This window comes from Amblyraja radiata, chromosome 46 (assembly GCF_010909765.2).
Source record: "Amblyraja radiata isolate CabotCenter1 chromosome 46, sAmbRad1.1.pri, whole genome shotgun sequence".
In the NCBI taxonomy this organism is placed as follows: Eukaryota; Metazoa; Chordata; class Chondrichthyes; order Rajiformes; family Rajidae; genus Amblyraja; species Amblyraja radiata.
The window spans coordinates 8,158,601-8,178,324 of record NC_046001.1 but is presented as its reverse complement, the minus strand read 5'-3'; the positions used below and the strand labels follow the sequence as shown (position 1 = coordinate 8,178,324).

The following is a 19,724-nucleotide window of genomic DNA, read 5'->3' as shown; positions in this document are numbered from 1 at the left end:
GCCACACCCTGCTCCCCCTTCATTGTCCAGTATTCCAAGCTGAAACTTAACACTCTTGGGCTCTACTTCCAGAATCAAAAATTGTAATTAGTTCAGATAGTGTTACCTCAGTGCAAGTTGACATTCAGCGCATGTTATATATTGGGTCACTTTTAGACATTGTTCATCATGTTAGTATAGAATAAAATTGTGTGGAAGCAAATTAGGTAATGTTTTGCACGTGGAATGTAAAAAAAGGAAAAAATAGTTTGAGGCTTTCGTTGTAATTTGATCCCAAAAGGGCAAAAACTTTGATTTCAAGTCCTGCATTTTATTCTTTTAATGAGACAGATAACATCAAAAAATATATATTTTTTATTTTGATCTTCCTTATTCTGAGTCTAATGTTGAAATCTGCTCTAATGTTGAAACCAGAACTCCCTGTACCATGACCTCTTGCATTACCTGAAGTAAGATGGGCAGTGTAAATTATGGAGATTGCCCTATGAAGAGTGAGAAGTAATCTAATTGGGACTCAAGATTCTGAGAGGTATTGCTAAGTGTCTCTTGGCAGTTGATTATAAAACTAACAGGCTCAGGATAAGGGGGTTGTCCATATGGGACAGAATAAGGAGACATTTCTCCACTCGGAGGATTGTGAATCTTTGGAATTCCCCACTCCAGAGTTTGAGACTCAGTCATTGAGCATATTCAAGGCTTCGATCATTAGCTTGGTGGAAACTGGGAGAATTGGGAAAAGTGGGGCCTTTCTCACTCTCATGGAATAATAGTGACCCTGCTTCCCTTGCTATTTGCGAGCACAATCTAAACATGGGAATGTCTTTGTCAAAAGTGAACTAAAATTTGGGCTGTATGTGCCACAGTATAAACCCCCTGACAAAACAAAAGGAAGTATGAAGGAACTGGAGGAGGCCATCAATTCAGAGCATAGTGAACACAACACTAACATGAAAATTCAGCAGTGAAATTAGTTTGGGGAGAAAGATTTATTATAAGAATGGCCTCCTAAACTTGTCCTGTTCAAAATACATTCCGAGTGACATATACAGAAGTCACAGACTTACTGACCGTATCAATTTAATCACATGGACAAATGACAAAATGGAAAGGAAGACCTAAGGAATTGATCGGGTAGATGCACAGAGTCTTATGCCCAGAGTAGCGGAATAGAGGACCAGAGGACATAGGTTCAAGGCAAAGGGGAAAAGATTTAATAGGAATCCGAGGGGTAACTCTTTCACACAAAGGGTGATGGGTGTATGGAACAAGCCGCTAGAGGAGGTAGTTGAGGCTGGGACTATCCCATTGTATAAGAAACAGACAGGTTTGGAGGGATATGTACCAAGCGCAGGCAAGTGGGACTAGTGTAGCTGGGACATTGTTGGCCGGTGTGGGCGAGTTGGGCCAAAGGGCCTGTTTCCACACTGTATCACTATGACTCTATGACATGATAAAGAAATAAATGACAATGGAACTGAGAAGAAATGGTGCAAAAGAAATTCAGACAGTCAACATCATAATCTCACCAGGTAAAGCCCTATCTGCTTCAGACACTTCATTGGGGCGTACTCAGTAAGCCATCGTGGGAAGCAGCAGAAGAGGGCCTCTCTGAAGACATGAACATCCTGTCCTCATACCTGAGGAACTGGCGCCTTAAAGTCAGCATGGGTAAGACAACATCTTCAATGTTCCACCTCAACAACAGGGAAGCGACCCGCGAGATGAACGTCATGGTGGATAACGCCAGGTTACGGTCCCAGCCCGTCCCCACGTACCTCGGGGTGAAGCTCGACAGAATGTTGTCATTCAAACAACACCTGGAAGGTGCCAAGGCAAAGACAAACGCCCGTGCCGCACTGATACGCCGCCTAGCCGGCACCACATGGGGAGCCACGACGAAGACACTGCGCATGTCCACAGTGGCCCTGGTGTTCTCAGCCGTCGAGTACTGTGCCCCGGTCTGGTGCCGTAGCCCTCGCGCCAAGAAGCTGGATGCTGCCCTCAACAGCACCCTGCAGACTGTCTCTGGATGCCTACGAGCCACCCCAGTAAACCAACTGCCCGTCATCGCTGGCATCGCCCCGGCCAACATCAGACGAGAAGCAGCCACACTGGCCCTCTCTCGAAAGGCACAGACCAGTGAATCCCACCTCCTCCATCAGATGGTCACAGAGACACCACAACGTGTGCGCCTCAAGTCACGGCGCCCCTTTGCCATGCAAGCCCAAGAGCTGCTCTGCACAACACCGGCTAACGCTTCCAGGGCTGCCTGGGTCAAGACGAGATGGAGAGACCAGTGGAAGTCAGCTGAACCATCTAGGCTACACCATTACATCGATGACCCCATGGACGTCCCTGGCCAGGACCTACCACGAAAGCAGTGGACAACCCTCAACCGCTTGAGGACAGGCGTCGGACGCTATGGAGTAGCGATGAAGAGGTGGGGCCTCGTGGACAGTGAGCGCCTCCTGCGAGTGTGGGGACCCAACACAGACAGTGGAGCACATAGTCACCAGTTGCCCCAAACACCGGTTGGCCACCGGATGGTGAATGAGATCAGATTGGCCTGGACGATGACACGTTAACCTGGCTTGCTTCAACGGAGCTGCAGGTCTAAAAGACATACGACAGAAGAAGAAGATTGGGGCCAATAGAAAATAGAAATTTGCTATTCAGTGTTGCTTTATGCTTCAGGGACTGGATAAGGACAAAGAAAAAAGAAAACCTGTCTCTTGCAAGATAGCCAATTCACATCCCAGAATGGGGAGTGATAAAGCAGTGAGGGGCAAAAGATATTAGCCATGCTTGACAACACAAATAATACATCCAACACGTGGCTACACAGTTGAATGAGCTGAGAGCAAGAGAACAATAAATGCAAGGAAAGGACAAAGCAATAGTCTACCTAGTATGTGTAGGAAGGATCTGCAGACGCTGTTAAATTGAAGATAGACACAAAATGCTGGAGTAACTCAGCGGGACAGGCAGCATCTCTGGATAGAAGGAATGGGTGACGGCTCAGTCTGAAGAAGGGTCTTGACCTGAAACGTTACCCATTCCTTCTCTCCAGAGATGCTGCCTATCCCGCTGAGTTACTCCAGCACTTTGAGTCCACCTAGTATGATGCCTAAAATGGTGACTGGGAAGTGGAATGCCTCACAGTCCAAACTGAATAAACAGAACAATGTTTGCAGAATGTGAAAAAACAGCATGGCATGTTTTGTACAATAAATTGAGTGAATCATGCATTTTATTACCCAAACTCTCTGCCACGCTATGTTATGAACTGTGGCAGCCTTGGTATTTTCCATGTGTATGAACAAACATTAAGACATGTATAATGGAATTCAAGCAGCACTTCCAAGTTATATAGCCAATGCTACATCAAAGGAGGTCAATGTATGCTTTGGTGCTAAACATTCTTCTCAATCCTCAGCTGCCGAACTCTTTGAAGCCCCAAAATTGTACATTATTCTTCAATAATGAAAGTTTAACGTGGTTGCTGGGACCACGATATGAGAGCTGAGAGCATAAAAAGTACTTCTCAAAGAAAGAACTGAGAACTCAGAGATCAGAAATTGTAGCAGTGATAGCAAGCACAAAGTGTAATTAAGTCAGGAAAGCATATTGTCTAATGTGGGTTAATTGGCTATGTTTCACATTGCAACCCTTTGTCGAACATTAATCATTTATAAAATATCGGTAAAGGAAATAGAGCATAATAGAATTGGAGTACATCCCTTTCAATTTCAATAGTATTTGGATTGTACTTCTGCAAGATACATGCTAACCCGAGGATCAGGATTCTGGGAAACATCAGGTAAACTTCAGAAGAGTTCTGGATTTAAATCTGCGCAACCAGATTAGTTAGGCAAGTTTGACTCTCAATGAGTTTGCGCTGAAAGAAAAGCACTTTGCTGAAAGTCAAAACTGGGTCCACATACTAGAGTTGTCGTGGGAGTAACATCTCCCACAGCAGCATTTGGTTCATGATGGGTCCCATGTACAACATTCAAAACAAATTCAATAATTCATTTAGAAACTCACATGCCAAGCTTGCGTTCACAACAAACAGATTATTATCCTTTTAAAAATGTATTTATAGGATCTGGGCATCCCTAGCTAGGCCAGCATTTATTGCCCTTAAGGTGGTAGTGGTGAGCTGAATTCAACCACTACAGTTGTTCTGAAGGTGCTGTTAGGGAGGGAATTCCATATTTAGATCCATTAACAGTGGCGCAGTGGTAGAGTTGCTGCCTTACAGGGCCAGACACCTGGGTTCGATCCTGACTCCACGTGCTGTCTGAACGTTCTCCGTGACAGCGTGGGTTTTCTCTGGGTGCTCCAGTTTCCTCCAACACTCCAAAGATGTACAGGTTTGTAGGTTCATTGGCTTTGGTAACAAAACACTGTAAATTGTTCCTAGTGTGTAGGATAAAGCTAGTGTACGGGGTGATCGCTGGTTGGCATGGACTCAGTGGGCCGAAGTGCCTGCTTCCACGCTGCAAATCATGTATACATGTTTTGTAAATCATGTATATATTCTTTCAGTGGTCTTTTTTATTTTCTAGAGGTGGTCTGCTCACCCCCCCGCCCCAAATAACCATCCTTAGTTTCAGGCTGAGCTAAATCTTTTTCAAACAATGAACTGGCATAACCAAATCAACGAGGTGGAAACTTAGTGTATTGTATGCAAGTGGGCTTGGCTCAAACCGCAATAGTTACTTTCCTCTTAGTGTAGCACTGACAAGGAATTTGGGGTAAAAAAAAGAGACCATGAATTTCATTAAAAAATAAAGTTTATTATCTTCAGAAAAGCAAGGTAGATGAGAACTTTTTCAACTGAAAATCTTTAAAAGAGCTTCCATTTTCTTTTTCTTTTTTTAATATAGGAAGTGCAAATATTTTTCCTTCCAATGCAGGTACGTATGCAACTTAATGCCGAATATTGATAGTGCCTCGCACCATATGAATATCTGTGTGAAATACTGTAATAAAGATTGGTAGCCATTTGGAGATTTGTAAACTCAAGGCCACATTTTAAGTTTTAAAAGTCCTGAGAGTTCAGGAACCTCGGCAGTGTAACTGAAGATTCTGCATCATCCTGCTGGCTATCTGGAAAGACTGAGGAGTGACATAAATACAAAGCTCAAGAGCGTGGACTGTTAAATTTGGTAAAACTGCGATCATGACATCAATCCCATATCTAATTGTCCAATTAAACAATCTAAAATAGTTTGTTGAGTTATTAAAATTATTGTGGAATACCATATTCAGTATGACAGGATATAAAACACAATATCTACAACAGGGAAGACAACTATTTCTTGGAAAGCAATGATTTTACTGAATACAGATGCATGTGCAATCTGCGGGCAATGCATGATATCACCCCTATCAGCTTTCTTCCTGGAATAGGCGAATACAAAGATTTTAAATTCTATCTCAGAGCTGCCCAAATCTGCCAACCATGTCTGTGCTATTTGAATTGAGCATTCTTCCTTCACAGGAATGTTATTCTGTCCTATGAGCACGGCCGCAGGTGGGCACTCATTCTTAAAATAAAAAGTGAAGCTTAAGAAAATAGGAAGAACATTATTTTTTTTAAAAGCATGGAATGTTTGTCAATAAACCTCTGGAGATTGAAGTCTTGACAAAATGCCAGTCCTCAGCAGTGATACGTGCAATTATAGCAAAGTTCAACAATGTTAAAACATTTAACTTTTTCCTCAAAGGGTGCCTGGGTTTGAGCATTTCTAGTTTTCCCTAGTTTTATATCGTAATGCGTCAGTTTCCATTTTGCCAAAGCGATTCCTTATGGTTTCTTTTTCCTAAGAATCCAACCTTCTTTCTCATTCTTCATCCAGTCAGATCAGTGCTCCACGATATAATACTGTGACAGTCAAGCACCATTTCAAGCCATCTCCACTTAGAAATAGATTTCTTCCGGAATTTGTTAAAAATACAAACTTCTTTCCCCTCAAATGCTGCAGATTCACTCCTCATTAGATTAGATAAGTTCATTCGGTGTCTTCACATTTAAACCCATCAGAGGTGAGAAAATTGAGAGCCTGATTTAAGAGAAAAAAAAGCTTGAAGATGTAGAATCTGCATTTTATAAAACTATCAAGATTAATCCCATTAACTCATCATGGGGAATGAAAAGTACGTAAAGTGGATTCCAATACTGTGTGATCATCAGGCCGAAAGAGGTACTAGGGAATGGAACATTCTTCCAGGTTTTACACCCATTGCTGAGTTGAGCTCCCTCTATTTCTTTACTTTGCGCCAAAAATGCAATAATGTGGCATTTCCAATTCCAGCCACCCATCTCTCCTCTCTCTGGGTGGCATTGGAAATTCAGTACCAACCAAGGCTAGCTCTGTCCACTTCACTGGAACTATCAAAGGAAACTTCCATTTCATCACTCAGCAGTAGGTTCAATGCCAGATCCAGTTGTGAATTAATCAGTGATTCATTGTACATAAATATTCCAGATTTTATATCATGTTACAACTTTTGTAATGTGAGAACAGACTGTTTGCTTTTTTTGCAGAAATGGAGAGCATAACCAAGCATTCTAATGCATACGTGTGCTGCAGTTACCCAGCAGGGTTGTTGAAGCCAGTTCTTGCAGCTCCTTACAGTCATGGTATGGGGATATTTAGCAAGCAAAACAGGATTGATTTGGAGTTTTGAATCAAAAGATGCTTAAAGAACAATTGAGTCCATTTGAGTTGCACCTTTTAACATTTTCAGGAAGTCCCAATAGATTTATTTGAAAGCATAAGTTTTTGGAGATAGTACTGCAATAATAGAAAGAGCAGGCAAACACAGCAACTGATTTGCGCATTGCAAGGTCCCATAAGAGCAGGTGTCCTGGCGCAAGCTTAAGCCTCCACTCTACTGAGCAAACTGAAGGAGAACCAACAATTAAGCACATTATGAACTTTAAATCTGGCTGTTAAATCACCTAATTCTTTGCATCAGTCTGTTGTAACCCACCTAAACAGTATAGTTGATATATATATATATTGCAACATTCAACAAAGTAACCAACTTTTGCTAACTACAGAGAATAGACAATGTGAAAGGTCGCTCCAGACAAATTATGACAAGTATGAACAACTACCAAGAAAATAAATGCCTGCATACTACATTATTCTACCAAGCATTTTGTTTCAGTTTTGGGTAGGGTGGGGTTGCAGATGAAGTCGGCTAAAGGGATTAGCATGCCAAAAAGCTACTTATAAACAAAACATTTGAAAAATGAATCACGTTGTCTCAAAATTATACAACTAGGCTGTGGGCCGAGCATCAAAAATGTGTCTAGAAATAGGATTTTGTGACCCAAGTCACCAAACTACATGAAATGTTCACATATTGTGTAAATTTTTTTATATAAATCACCCCTGAAACTCGATATGAAGAAGACTTGCACATTTTTATTAAATTAGAGAAAAACCGGAAAAATGTCGGGAATTTTTTAGTCCAATCAAAGCACATTTAACATTGAGTTGTCTGCCAGTTGGCCAATCACGCGCTTTGATTCAGGCTAGCACACAAAATGGCTGAGGGGGCTTCACAGATGCCTGTTTTACTGGAGATTCCGATGTGTTGTTCTGTGGAATAAATGTCGTGGAAAGTTGCAGCAGGTAATTGTATTTAGTGGGAAAAGCATTAAAAAGGCTGAAGAAAGTGCTGCGAAGTGGATTAAAGTGCAAGAAAGCCTTCAAAGTCCCTGCTGATGTGCTGGAACACAAAGAAGGCCCCCATGAATCAACTCTAACTGAAAGGTAAGATTAAAGTCTGAATTTATGAAAATCTATCTGTATGGACTTTAATTAATTTCACCCTTCATTCATTCATTATTCATTCATTCACTCACTCACTTACTCATTCATTCATTCATGAAATTGAGGGCCTAAACTATAACACAGTCAATTAAACATTGTCACTAATGCCAGCTTGTAGTAGAGTAATAAGTCTTTAACAGCTAATCTCGGAGCTGCCTGCGAAAACTTACCGGGAAAAAGTGCTCCGACCGCGGGGCCTAGGTACTCGCGGTAAAGTGAAGCCGCGGTCTCAATTAATAAGCGGCCGATTCGCGATCGCGGAGCCACGGATCATCTCCGCGGGCGGGGGGGGGGGGGGAAGCTGTACATAGTGCCGTCTGTAGCGGTCGTTTTCAGACCCCGATAACGGGAGAAAAACGGAGGGATATCGATCGCTCTTTACCGCGAGTACCTAGGCCCCGCAGTCGGAGCACTTTTTCCCGGTAAGTTTTCGCAGGCAGCTCCGAGATTAGCTGTTAAAGACTTATTACTCTACTACTGGCATTAGTGAAAATGTTTAATTGACTGTGTTATAGTTTAGGCCCTCAATTTCATGAATGAATGAGTAAGTGAGTGAGTGAATGAATGAATGAATGAAGGGTGAAATTAATTAAAGTCCATACAGATAGATTTTCATATATTCAGACTTTAATCTTACCTTTCAGTTAGAGTTGATTCATGGGGGCCTTCTTTGTGTTCCAGCACACCAGCAGGGACTTTGAAGGCTTTCTTGCACTTTAATCCACTTCGCAGCACTTTCTTCAGCCTTTTTAATGCTTTTCCCACTAAATACAATTACCTGCTGCAAGTTTCCACGACATTTATTCCACAGAACAACAAATCGGAATCTCCAGTAAAACAGGCATCTGTGAAGCCCCCTCAGCCATTTTGTGTGCGAGCCTGAAACAAAGCGCGTGATTGGCCAACTGGCAGACAACTCAATGTTAAATGTGCTTTGATTGGACTAAAAAATTCCCGACATTTTTCCGTTTTTTCTCTAATTTAATAAAAATGTGCAAGTCTTCTTCATATCGCGTTTCAGGGGTGATTTATATAAAACATTTTACATAATATGTGAAAATTTCATGTAGTTTGGTGACTTGGGTCACGAAACTGCAGAATAAAGCTCCTCGGCCCACAGCCTAAACCCAATATTCTCAGAATCACTGTTATTCAAGTGGCAACCTTCTACTCTTAGTCATGTGAGGCACTAGTTCAGAGTATATCAAGGTATACCCAGATGGCTGGATCAATCCTATCATATAATACAAACCCAGCCAAACTTTCAGAAACTATTAAAATATTCTGCAGTTTAGTTCAACTGCTGGATTTGAGCCTGTTGACATCTTTGCACTCATCCCATTCTGCACTTACTATTCAAACAAAATAGACTTAAAATAGAATGAAACAAACACTAAAAATAAAAGTTTAAGAAAGTTTCAGACAGAGAACATCAGTGCTGAGAAAAGGGTACATATGCTTTGGGCATTTAGTGCCAGCATTAACTGCATGGCTTAAAAAAAATAATCTTGAAGGTTTTGCAAACAGTGAGTAAAGCAGATTTTGAACAGTGGGTAGAGGAGAAGGCGTGGGGTGGGCAGAGCAGCAGCAGGCAAGCAGGGAATTAATCATTGATCAGACCTAATGATACTGAAGAGGAATTTTGCAAGGTCACCATAAAAGTGAAATATTAAGAGAGCAATTTACAAGAGACTTCCAAGGGCAAGGGTGACAGCAGAAAAGGAACTTGTCAGCAAGATAGAAGATAAGGAGGGGCTGACACCAAGTCAGAGAGGTAAAAGTAAGCATAATCAGATAGAGAAAAACATTCCCTGCATGACATTTCTCACTCTGCCTTGCGGACTAAATAATAACTAATTAGTACTGAATTAAATGAGAGTTTTGTGCTGAGCCCATGTTCCAGAAAATTGAATCACCAAATTCAATACACTTTAGTCAGCACAGTTTTACCTCGGCAGTGTGCTGCAGGTAAAGGTCAATTTCCATGCAGTTCCCCAAAAGTCTGATTTTCCAAGGCTTTAGCACTATCTTTTGATAAGCATAATCTCTTAGATTTTAAGTTTATGCAATAAAATCTCTTTACACAAAAATAAGAAATAAAAGAGGCACTTACTTTTTGGACTGCTCTGGACTTCTTCAGACTCTGGTACTTTCCAGTCCATCTTTCTGCCCTTCTCATATAGACCTTTCAGTATTTTTCGGAATTCATCTACGTCCATGCCGTGCTTGGTCAATTCCAGGTACTTTCGATAGAGTTGTAGTGCTGTACGCGCATCCTCTATGCTGTCATGCGTTTCACCCTGAATTTTGAGTTCTATCCAAGAAATCAACAAAGCACCAATCAATCTCTCCATATTTGAGCACATTTTGCAAGGCTGGACAACATCCTCCAGCAGAGACCTAACTAGACCTCATCTCTACTCTCTATCAGCTCGTCTATTTCTAGTCCAATTCTTCCCAACCTTTCCTGCAAGTACTAACACCCAATTGTGTTATGCACCAGTTCTTATTAACAAAGCAGTCATTTTACACTTGAACCTACACACTAAGCATTAGCAGATGATTTCAATTGGGAGAAAGTCACATTTGAAGCTTGGCGCCTCTCCTTTTGGATTTCCCCAGGAAGGATGCTAAACAGTATGAAGACCAACTGCTGTGCCTCTGCTGTTGCCCCAGATAATATTAATTAACATTAACCAGGTATAGGATCTTCAAGATCCACAAGATTCAGCTTTCCCATATCAGGCAGCAATCTCATGGACAAAAGCCAAAACTACTGAAATGCTAGGCAGTCACCTTTCTCCTGCAGGTTTAACTGCAGTACTCAATGTCATGCCATTCAGTAAAACATAAGAACATAGGAGCAGGAGTAAGCCACTCAGCCCTGCCCCATCATTCAATATGACAATGGCTGATCTGTCCCAGACCTCATCTCTTCTGTGCCAGTTCCCTATAACCCTCAATTCCAGTCTTTCAAATATTTATCTACCTCTTTAAAAACCAATGACCCAGCCTCCAAGATAGAGAATTCCAGAGATTCACCATCTCCTATGAGATGTCCCGACACACGGCAGTTACAGGATTAGGGGGTGGTCATTTAAAACTATGTCCACTTGAGCGTCTCAACATCTGCACTATCATGCCCCTTAAGGATCTAATATGTTTCAGCAACATCACCTCTCATTCTTCTAAACTCCAAAGAATGTAGATTTAATTACTTTAGCCACTCATGATAGAACAATCCTCTCATCCTAGGAATTGAACGCTTGAATGTCTGAAGAAGGGTCTCAACCCAAAACGTTGCCCATTCCTTCTCTCCAGAGATGCTGCCTCACCCGCTGAGTTACTCCAGCACATTGGGTCTACGCTTGAATGTCTTTTGGACTGCCTCCAATTCTAGTATCATTTCTTAAGTAATGGGACCAAAACTGTGCCCAGTACCCCAGCTGTGGCCTCAACCCTGTACATTTGTAATAATATTTTCTAATTTCTAAACTCCAACCATCTTGCAATAAAGGCCAATATGTAATTTGCCTTCTTGACCATTTGCTGCACCTGCCTGCTAACCTTTTGAGATTCATGTACAGGAACATCCAAATCTCTGTGCTCTATTCATATGCACTCTACCCATTTAAATAATAATTTGCCATTTGGTTTCTCTTACCATATAACACTCCATTTGCTAATATTTCACCACTCACTCAACCCATCCATAACCAGTTGCAAAGTACAAATCTCTTCATCACAACATTAACTCCCATCTATTTTTGTAACTCAATGCAATCAGCAATTTTAACTTCTTAAACCTACTGATAAGTCACAATGAATGCAAAAAAGATTTGGATTGATGCATGTTGATCTACAGAAATGCATGTCAAAAACTTGTCAAATGGGTTGTAACACATACAGACCTAGAAAATACCATGCAAGGAAACGCAGCGAGATCATCCTCTTCCGAGGCATGTGAAACAAATACACAGTGTCTATCACTTGCTCCTTTGGAATCTGAAAATGGAAATAGGCAGAAAAATATATTACTCCAAGCCTAAAATTTATATGTAACTCAAAATTTCCTGAAGCTAGAACTTGGAATTGGATTTAGTATTTTGAACAGATAGAGGAGAATTTTTAATAGCCTGATAATGTCAATCTATTAAAGTCTTTGCGTTTGCAAGGCATTGACACTAATGTTTCTTTAATCTTTGCTTACACTGTTTTTTTGTTGAAGGGTATGTTATTGCAATAGCAATACAAATTGTGGATGCTATTCTCTGCAAAATACACCACACCCCAATTATCTCACAACGAACCATTCACAGAGAGCAGCTGCTTCCTGTTACATTAACCCCCATGGGTCATATATTCTAAGTGGATTTTGCCAATTAGGAGCTTCACTCACTCGCAACATTGAGCCAGATTGTGCTAAAGAAACTGCAACACGCATATCAGTGCATTCCAACTGTAACGCTTGCACACTGCAGCACGAAAGTACAAAAGCACTGGAGGGCAGATATAGGCATAACAAATGTCTTGCTCCATTCATGGATTTACCTCAGGGCATTCAATAACTGTCTGAACCAAGGTGCTGAATGCAATTATATTGTACCTCTGTTTTACACAAGGATGCAGCTGGCACATTTCATGTAGTTCCTTTCATCAGACTGGGATTGGCAACATTCATTAAATAACATCCTGCTATTTTGGTTATCTTTAATTCTATGAGCATGTTTTTATTTAATTAATATTTTGGTTAAAAAAACATTAAACAAAAACTTTGAGACACTTAGCAACAGTGAAACAGGCTTTCGACAGCACAAGCTGTTAAAGACCAGCAAGCCTGCAGGCTGAAACATATAGAGAGAGGCCTGGCTGCCGCTCTATCTGCTCACAAGATTGTCAGGGAGCCAACAAAGGTTGTTAGCAGCCAGACAGCTACAAAACATTCATGCAGCCACATGATTAGCATAGGGGTGCAACCATGAGCAGTGGATCAAATAACCTCACTGCAGTTTTACCAGCCATTTTTCATTTTTAGAAAAATGATTTCTGCTTCCAAAACCCCCAAGTCTGCTCAGTTATCAAAAGTGTACTGCAATGTGCTGGAACGAAATTTGGATGTGATACAATAAGAGCAAAGAATCATCTTCAGCTTGTCTAAACAAGGATCAATTAGAAGTCAGAGTTCCTTTTAACTTGTGGTGGCAATTCAAAGCAAGACCAGATTTGCTTTCTAATATGCTCTCCAGAAATGTACTGCTGTTATTCATCTGAAAACAATAACTTGGCTCCGATAGAAATTACTCCAATGTGAATCACCATTTTAGAGAGAAGCAAAGTGGGAAAGTAGAACTGGTTCTCTAATGCCTCCAGCAAGGAGACCTGCCACCCATTACCCTGGTCTGATCTTCATGTGATTGACACTTAAAGCTCCACAGAGTAATAATGAAACATAATATTTGCTTGTTTAATCAAAATAAAGTTATGTCACTTAATGACATAACAAAATCAAAAATAATGCCGGTCATACTGAAACCCATCTAACTTCCACATTTGGACCTGAAGCAAGCTGGGCTCCCCCTAAAAAAATGGCCAGTTTGTTTTCCCAGCCTTTTCCCCCCACCAGTTTTTAACCAGCCTTTATGAGAGAGATGAAAGGGACACAGTTGGGGAGTGTGTGGGGTAGGTGGGGCTCCTGAAGGCATATGAAATATGACTCAATAAACATCCTCAAATTGAACATTTCTTATGTCAGCAGTTTTAGGGGCTTTTTATATTTCAATCTTTTCAATGCTGGTAGGCCTGCTTCAACATATGCAGTTATTTAAAAGAAAATCCTGTGGATGTATTGCATCAAGTCAGACATCTCTCGCAGATCAGTGGATGCCCTTGTAGATTTGCTGCCATTTGGGAAGGACTGGCAATGATTAAATTGCACTTTTTGAACAACACTACTGTGTGAAATTTCACTGAGTAGTCAAAGAGCACAGTCAGATTGTAAGAAAATAATAACAAGGAAATGCAGATGCTGGTTTATACCAAAGACAGACACAAAATGCGAGAGTAACTCAGCGGGTCAGGCAGCATCACTGGAGAACAACGGATCTGACCCAAAACATCCCCACCAATATTCTCCATGGATGCTGCCTGACCCGCTGAGTTACTCCAGAATTTTGTGTCTCTTTCTGTACAAAAGCAACATTAATTTAGGATCAGAGTTAAAACATTTGTCCCAAATGCAGCTGGGCCATTGTGTTTAAATTAAAAAGGAAATGAGATAGTTACTCGACAGAGAGAAATAAAAAGAAAGCAAAAACGGTTCAAGGTATTTTTTGATTTATTTGCCACTGGCAAGACAAGGATTTATTACTCATCCCCATGTGCCCTCAATCCATTTCAGAGGTTAGTAGGGAGTCAATTATATTCCTGTTTCTGGATTCACTTATACTCCAGACTGGGTAAAATAAGATCAGCAGATTTCCTTCTCCAAGACATTAGCGAGTAAGCTTTTTTTTTTAAATGGCAGCTTCTTAATCATTATATCATATTAGCTTTTCAAATCAGATTATTTATTAAAACTTTAAATCCAACATTGTTGTGGTGGGGTTGGACCACTGGACCCCTCGTTACTGGATCAATGGTTCAGACCTCACCCACTAATTTATACTAACGTTACCTTGTGGTCGTTTGTAGAGAAAAGTGTCAGTACAGAACTGCTGGGCTGAGTGGCCTGTTGCTCTAAATGTTGTGTTTTGTTTGAATAAGTATCCTGTTTTTCTATTACCGGAAGAATAAATCCAGTCTTTTCCTATTTAAGAGTTTGTACTCTACATTACGAACAAAATATTTCCTCACTTAACATCTATTAACACCATTCCCACTTTTCAGCATCATTAAGTTAGTTGCGACAAAAAGGTCAGCTACCAACGTTGCAAGACTTGACATGGAGACGAAAGAGGGAGGGAGATAATGAAAGTGTCCACAAATACAGGATGCCACATTAAGTAGCTTATCCCAATTATTATGTTTGTGAACTTTCTAAACCTACCATAAGATTTATGACTCTGAAGTCCTTCTGCAGCCCATGTCCCACAAACTTCACTCCAACATCAATGAGGAACCTTAGTTTCAGGTACGTTGACTTCAAGGTGGTTAGGTGTTTGGATGAGATTTTGGCATCAAGGTCCCCAGGTTTGATTCCAGAATACTGGGTTAGATAATCCACAACCTATTGTTTTTTTTCCAACGGACAAATTTGTGGAATAAGCACACAAGATCATTTTCAGACAGAATCTAAATAACATTTATCCAACTGAAGAGATACTTCCTTCTTCCCACATACTGCAGATCCTGCAGCTGAAATGTGCCCAACCTGCTGCTAGGCTTACAATGATACCACGCTGAGCTGCCAGGATTTCACCTCCTGCCAAAACAAGTTGTTTGATCTCTATGTAGTGCCTTTCTGCTTAGCAAAGAGAAATTAATACCCACATAGTGGACTTAAAAACCAGGAATTAACTGAAACAGAGTATCTCACAGCTGATTAACACTGCAATGATTTACATTAGTGATATAAACAATATACTCGATCAATCACAAAGCGGAAGTTGCCAAATTAGGCAGCAAGATCAGAGGAATCATTACTCATGACATTACCTGTTCCTGTGTGGAGATGTAATCATCAATGAAGGGAACCCCCTCATTTGGTCCCTGACCACGCACACATGTGATCCTTGCCACTGACATCTGACTGGGTTTGATGGTGGATTTTGTCCCATCACTGCGAAGCTCTGCTTCTTCCTGAGAACAAGCAACACCAAACCAAGCAAATCAACCTTGTCACTAGGAACTGAGACAAAAGAGTATCCAAAACGGAACCAAGTCATCCTCTATCCCAAGAATAACAAACGTACCTGATTCAGAGTGACAAACTCTGCATCCAAACCCACTAAATCATTGGGTTGGGGCATTTCATTCAACATGAGTGGGATAAATGTTGCATGACATTTTCGCTGCTTTCTAGCTAGAGATGCTTCTGCCAGCAAAACACTCGCCTCAATTGGATTCTTTACTAAAGGAGAGAAAAAAAATATTGACAAAACAGTCATTGCAAGCAGACCAGTGTACGTGCGAGAAATATCACCAAGTAGTTCACAGGAATTAGAAGAAGGCACCACTACGAAATGAGCTAGTTTGAATCTTACTAACTGATTATCTTGGTCTTTCATACTAAGAATAAAGCAGCAGATTGTGCAAACTGTTTACAATACCATTGCTGGTTTAAGTGGTTGATACACAGTTAACACAAAAAATAGTAAGACATTATAATTATTCATAGCTGTATCATTTTAAGTAGAATTGGCAAAAACACAAACAGACAAAAACTGAGACTGCAGACATTTCATTGTTTCAGAGAAAACCAAACCCTTATCTTTAGCAATTTAGCAAATCTGTGGATATTACACCTGGTGTAAAAGGTCAGTATTGCCCCGATGATGGCTTATTGAGCCATTGTAGAGTTTCCCTTTTATTTTAAAATGAATACCAGATTAGAGAAAGTCCTTCTCGCCATATTTACATGTGTACTATTAGCACCCTCAGCTCTGCTGTACCAGGAGTGAAGATAAAAATCACCCTACCCACCTCCAATTAGTAATTCATACGTCACAAAACGTTACCTACTAGTTAAATCATACTTGGAATTCAGATTCCGTCTAGCATAGTACAAAATGCAGGGGATCTTCCAACTTAAATCAAACTGCACAGCTTCACACTGAAAAAACAAAACAAATGTTTAAATATACCACAATCTCAACAACTTAAAAAATGTTTTATTTGTCCCCTACTTAAAAGAATTGTTCACTTTCCCTTCCTTTCCTTTCCCAAGAGGAACATCATGTAAGCTACTCCACAAGATTTGTGGCAGTGCTACTTAATAACGTACTGTTGAGCAATGCCCTAATGGTCCTCCTTATTCTGGACAGCACCACTCCCCTCCTCACCCCAAACAACCAACAAACTGTATGTGGAACCAGGGCACAAAACCATCTTCCCTTAATTTGATCCACTTTGCTAGGATACCTACATATTGAAATAAAAGGCAAATGCTGGACATTCTCAGCAGGTCGGGCAAAGGTGCGTGCCAAAAAGATGCCTGTGATATGGTGGATGGCATACAAATACATTTCTGCAAGTTTTAGCAAAGGGGGAAATTATTTATGCAAACTATAAAGGAATATTTCTAATTAATACTTCAGCCAAGTGTACACATGAAAAACTCATTGTATTTTTGAAAATATAGAACAGTAGCTTCAAGACAAAAAAAAAGTCAATTACCTTGTCAATTGGTTCTATGAGAAAGTCATTAAACAGATACCATTGTTTGTGAGTGACACCCTGAAACATTAAAACATTGCATGAGCTGCAGATCTTACACCAAACCTAATACAGGAGATTTCCAACACTAATGCACTCGCAAAATATCACAAATATTACATGTTGGTTTTCCTTCCATTATTGCACAAGCTATGTGTAACACTAACAAAACAAAATAAATTAGCATTAACCAGATTCCTTCAGTGATGTTATGCTGCAGACCTGAATTGAGGAAACCAGTTTGAAATTTATGGTCCAAAGTGCTTCTTATTTAGTGGTAAAGCCTTTTTCATGTACCAATTTATGACCTGTAAAAGATTCACTTAAAGATGGCAGGAACCATTTGGGGTACAGTGAAAAGCTAAAGTAATGCTCTTTACTTGCTTTGCATTTTGGAAACTTAAACTGTCAAGAGTCTTGTGTGCCAAAACCAACAAAACATTCCATGCTCATTAGATGTGTGGAAAATATCGGGTTATATAAAAAATTATTGCAGGAAAGGAAGGTTACTTTTTTTGATTAAACTCTGTGGTGATCTTATCAATTGAGATGCTAGTCAGTAAAAATAAAAAACATGATATTTTTGGTCACTATTGTTTTTGAAGACGATGTATTCTAGATCACTGATGGTGGAAGGGAAATTAAACATTTGGACGTTTGAAAAAAAAAAAAAAAAAGTTTCTTTAAAGACATGTCTAACAGAAATTGAAGTGCAAACTAAAATCAAACATTTATCAAATGTAGAAATTAAAAAAGTTAAACTCATCCATTGAGAAAACTGAAGGTTTTAAAGTGCATCAATGCTTCTACTCTTTATATTACCATTCTATTGCTGTACCAAAATTCTTCAATAACAAGACATTTAGATACAAATTATACTGCACCTCCTTCCGCTGGTGATAGGTTTCCCCAACTTTAATGTGAGCCACAAGACTGCCACCAGTCCGAGGATCTAAAATATGAGCCACGGTCACCACCAGGTCGTACAGATAGGTGTTCTCCTCATCTTCTGAAGTGGACAGCTGCAGAATAGGGCCAAAGTAATCAGTAAACATTCTGCTCAGTAACCACCATAGCAAGCAATTGGCTCAAATAACTGGAAATTAATATATTGAACAAACACCAATTTGTTGCTTCAAACAAACAGAAAAAAGTTTTGATGCTATTACTAGGCATCGGAAATAAATAGCTCTTTGAAATAGATTAATGTTGCTAACACAAATTTCAGTTAAAAATAAGAATGGAATTTTGGAAACCACATGCGTGCAACTTCCAAGACATCTTTAAAATTAACATTTACCCGATCTCCCTCCTCTCCCCCCCCATCCCCAAACCGTTGAATTATTGGGCATTGTCCCAAAATCCCAAGTCTCCAACTCAGAGGGAAGACTTCTCTTCCAATTTGTACATATCATCATCTTTACTATAACATATTAATCAATTTAATACCATAATCTGGTCTGGCTGAAGTTTAAATTACACTTTAACTTCCTTCAAATTGGTCTTAAGATATGATAAAACAGGGAACTTCAAAATCTTCCTTTTTAGTGTCAGGAACATGCACAAATTAAGTTCCATATGGTATTGCTGCCAACTCCAAGAGAAAAGAAAAGACTACATACAAAAACTACATCATCCAGAGACCAAACAGAAGGTACATTGAAACCAGTTAACAATGCCTGGAAGGGCATGCAGGATAACACATTTCCAAAAAATCATTAATATATATTTAATGGTTCTTGTTAGGAATATCTTTTTGACCAACCACAAAGAAGAAAGGAACAGAGGGACCAGAATAGAACAGTTCATTTCCCCAGCACATTTCAGCTATCCACCTTGCAACAGGCAGGCGCAACAGCGTTTTACTATTTAAGTTTGCAGAAAGCTGTGAAAGTAAGAATGCTCCCTCTAGCATCTCTAAAAGTTACTACAACACTTTAGTTCCATCAACAGTTCCAGTGTACTTACACAACTGTGCAAATTACAGTTAAATGCTAAAGGTTTTTCTCAAATTTGATATCACAGTATTCTAATTTACAGGGATAGTGATTCTACAAACATTTCTTTCCCAATAAAAATATTAACAGGGACATCAATTAGAAACTTAATAATCAAGACAACGTCATAGAGTTGGAGTTGTATAGCATAGAAACAGGCTCTTCAGCCTAATGTGTCAATGTTGATCATCATGCCTATCTATGTTAATCCCACATCTTCATAATTACTATATCTCTCCACACTTTGTCATTCAATTATCCTGCCCAGATGACTTTTAAAATGTTACTCCTTCCAACTCCTGGCAGCTTATTCCAGATACCAACTACTGAATAATTTAACCCTCAGGTCCATATAACCATATAACAATTACAGCACGGAAACAGGCCATCTCGACCCTTCTAGTCCGTGCCGAACACATAATCTCCCCTAGTCCCATATACCTGCGCTCAGACCATAACCCTCCATTCCTTTCCCATCCATATAACTATCCAATTTATT

The 19,724-nt window shown here is 40.0% G+C and overlaps 1 protein-coding gene across 2 annotated transcripts in view; it reads right to left on the bottom strand.

The window, feature by feature from the left end:
* pan2 (poly(A) specific ribonuclease subunit PAN2) overlaps positions 1–19,724 on the bottom strand; it is a 65,232-nt gene that overhangs the window by 16,126 nt on the left and 29,382 nt on the right. The window contains exons 19-27 of one of the 2 annotated variants that reach the window (XM_033015528.1): positions 18,113–18,250; positions 17,190–17,249; positions 16,536–16,626; positions 15,767–15,924; positions 15,510–15,653; positions 14,902–15,081; positions 11,768–11,861; positions 9,970–10,170; positions 4,782–6,071 (exon numbers count right to left, since the gene is read on the bottom strand). In XM_033015528.1, the coding sequence (XP_032871419.1) occupies positions 6,049–6,071; positions 9,970–10,170; positions 11,768–11,861; positions 14,902–15,081; positions 15,510–15,653; positions 15,767–15,924; positions 16,536–16,626; positions 17,190–17,249; positions 18,113–18,250 (1,089 nt within the window). In that variant the 3' untranslated portion in view covers positions 4,782–6,048. Of the gene's footprint in view, positions 1–4,781; positions 6,072–9,969; positions 10,171–11,767; positions 11,862–14,901; positions 15,082–15,509; positions 15,654–15,766; positions 15,925–16,535; positions 16,627–17,189; positions 17,250–18,112; positions 18,251–19,724 lie in introns of those variants that run through there. The other variant, XM_033015529.1, reaches the window with a different exon arrangement.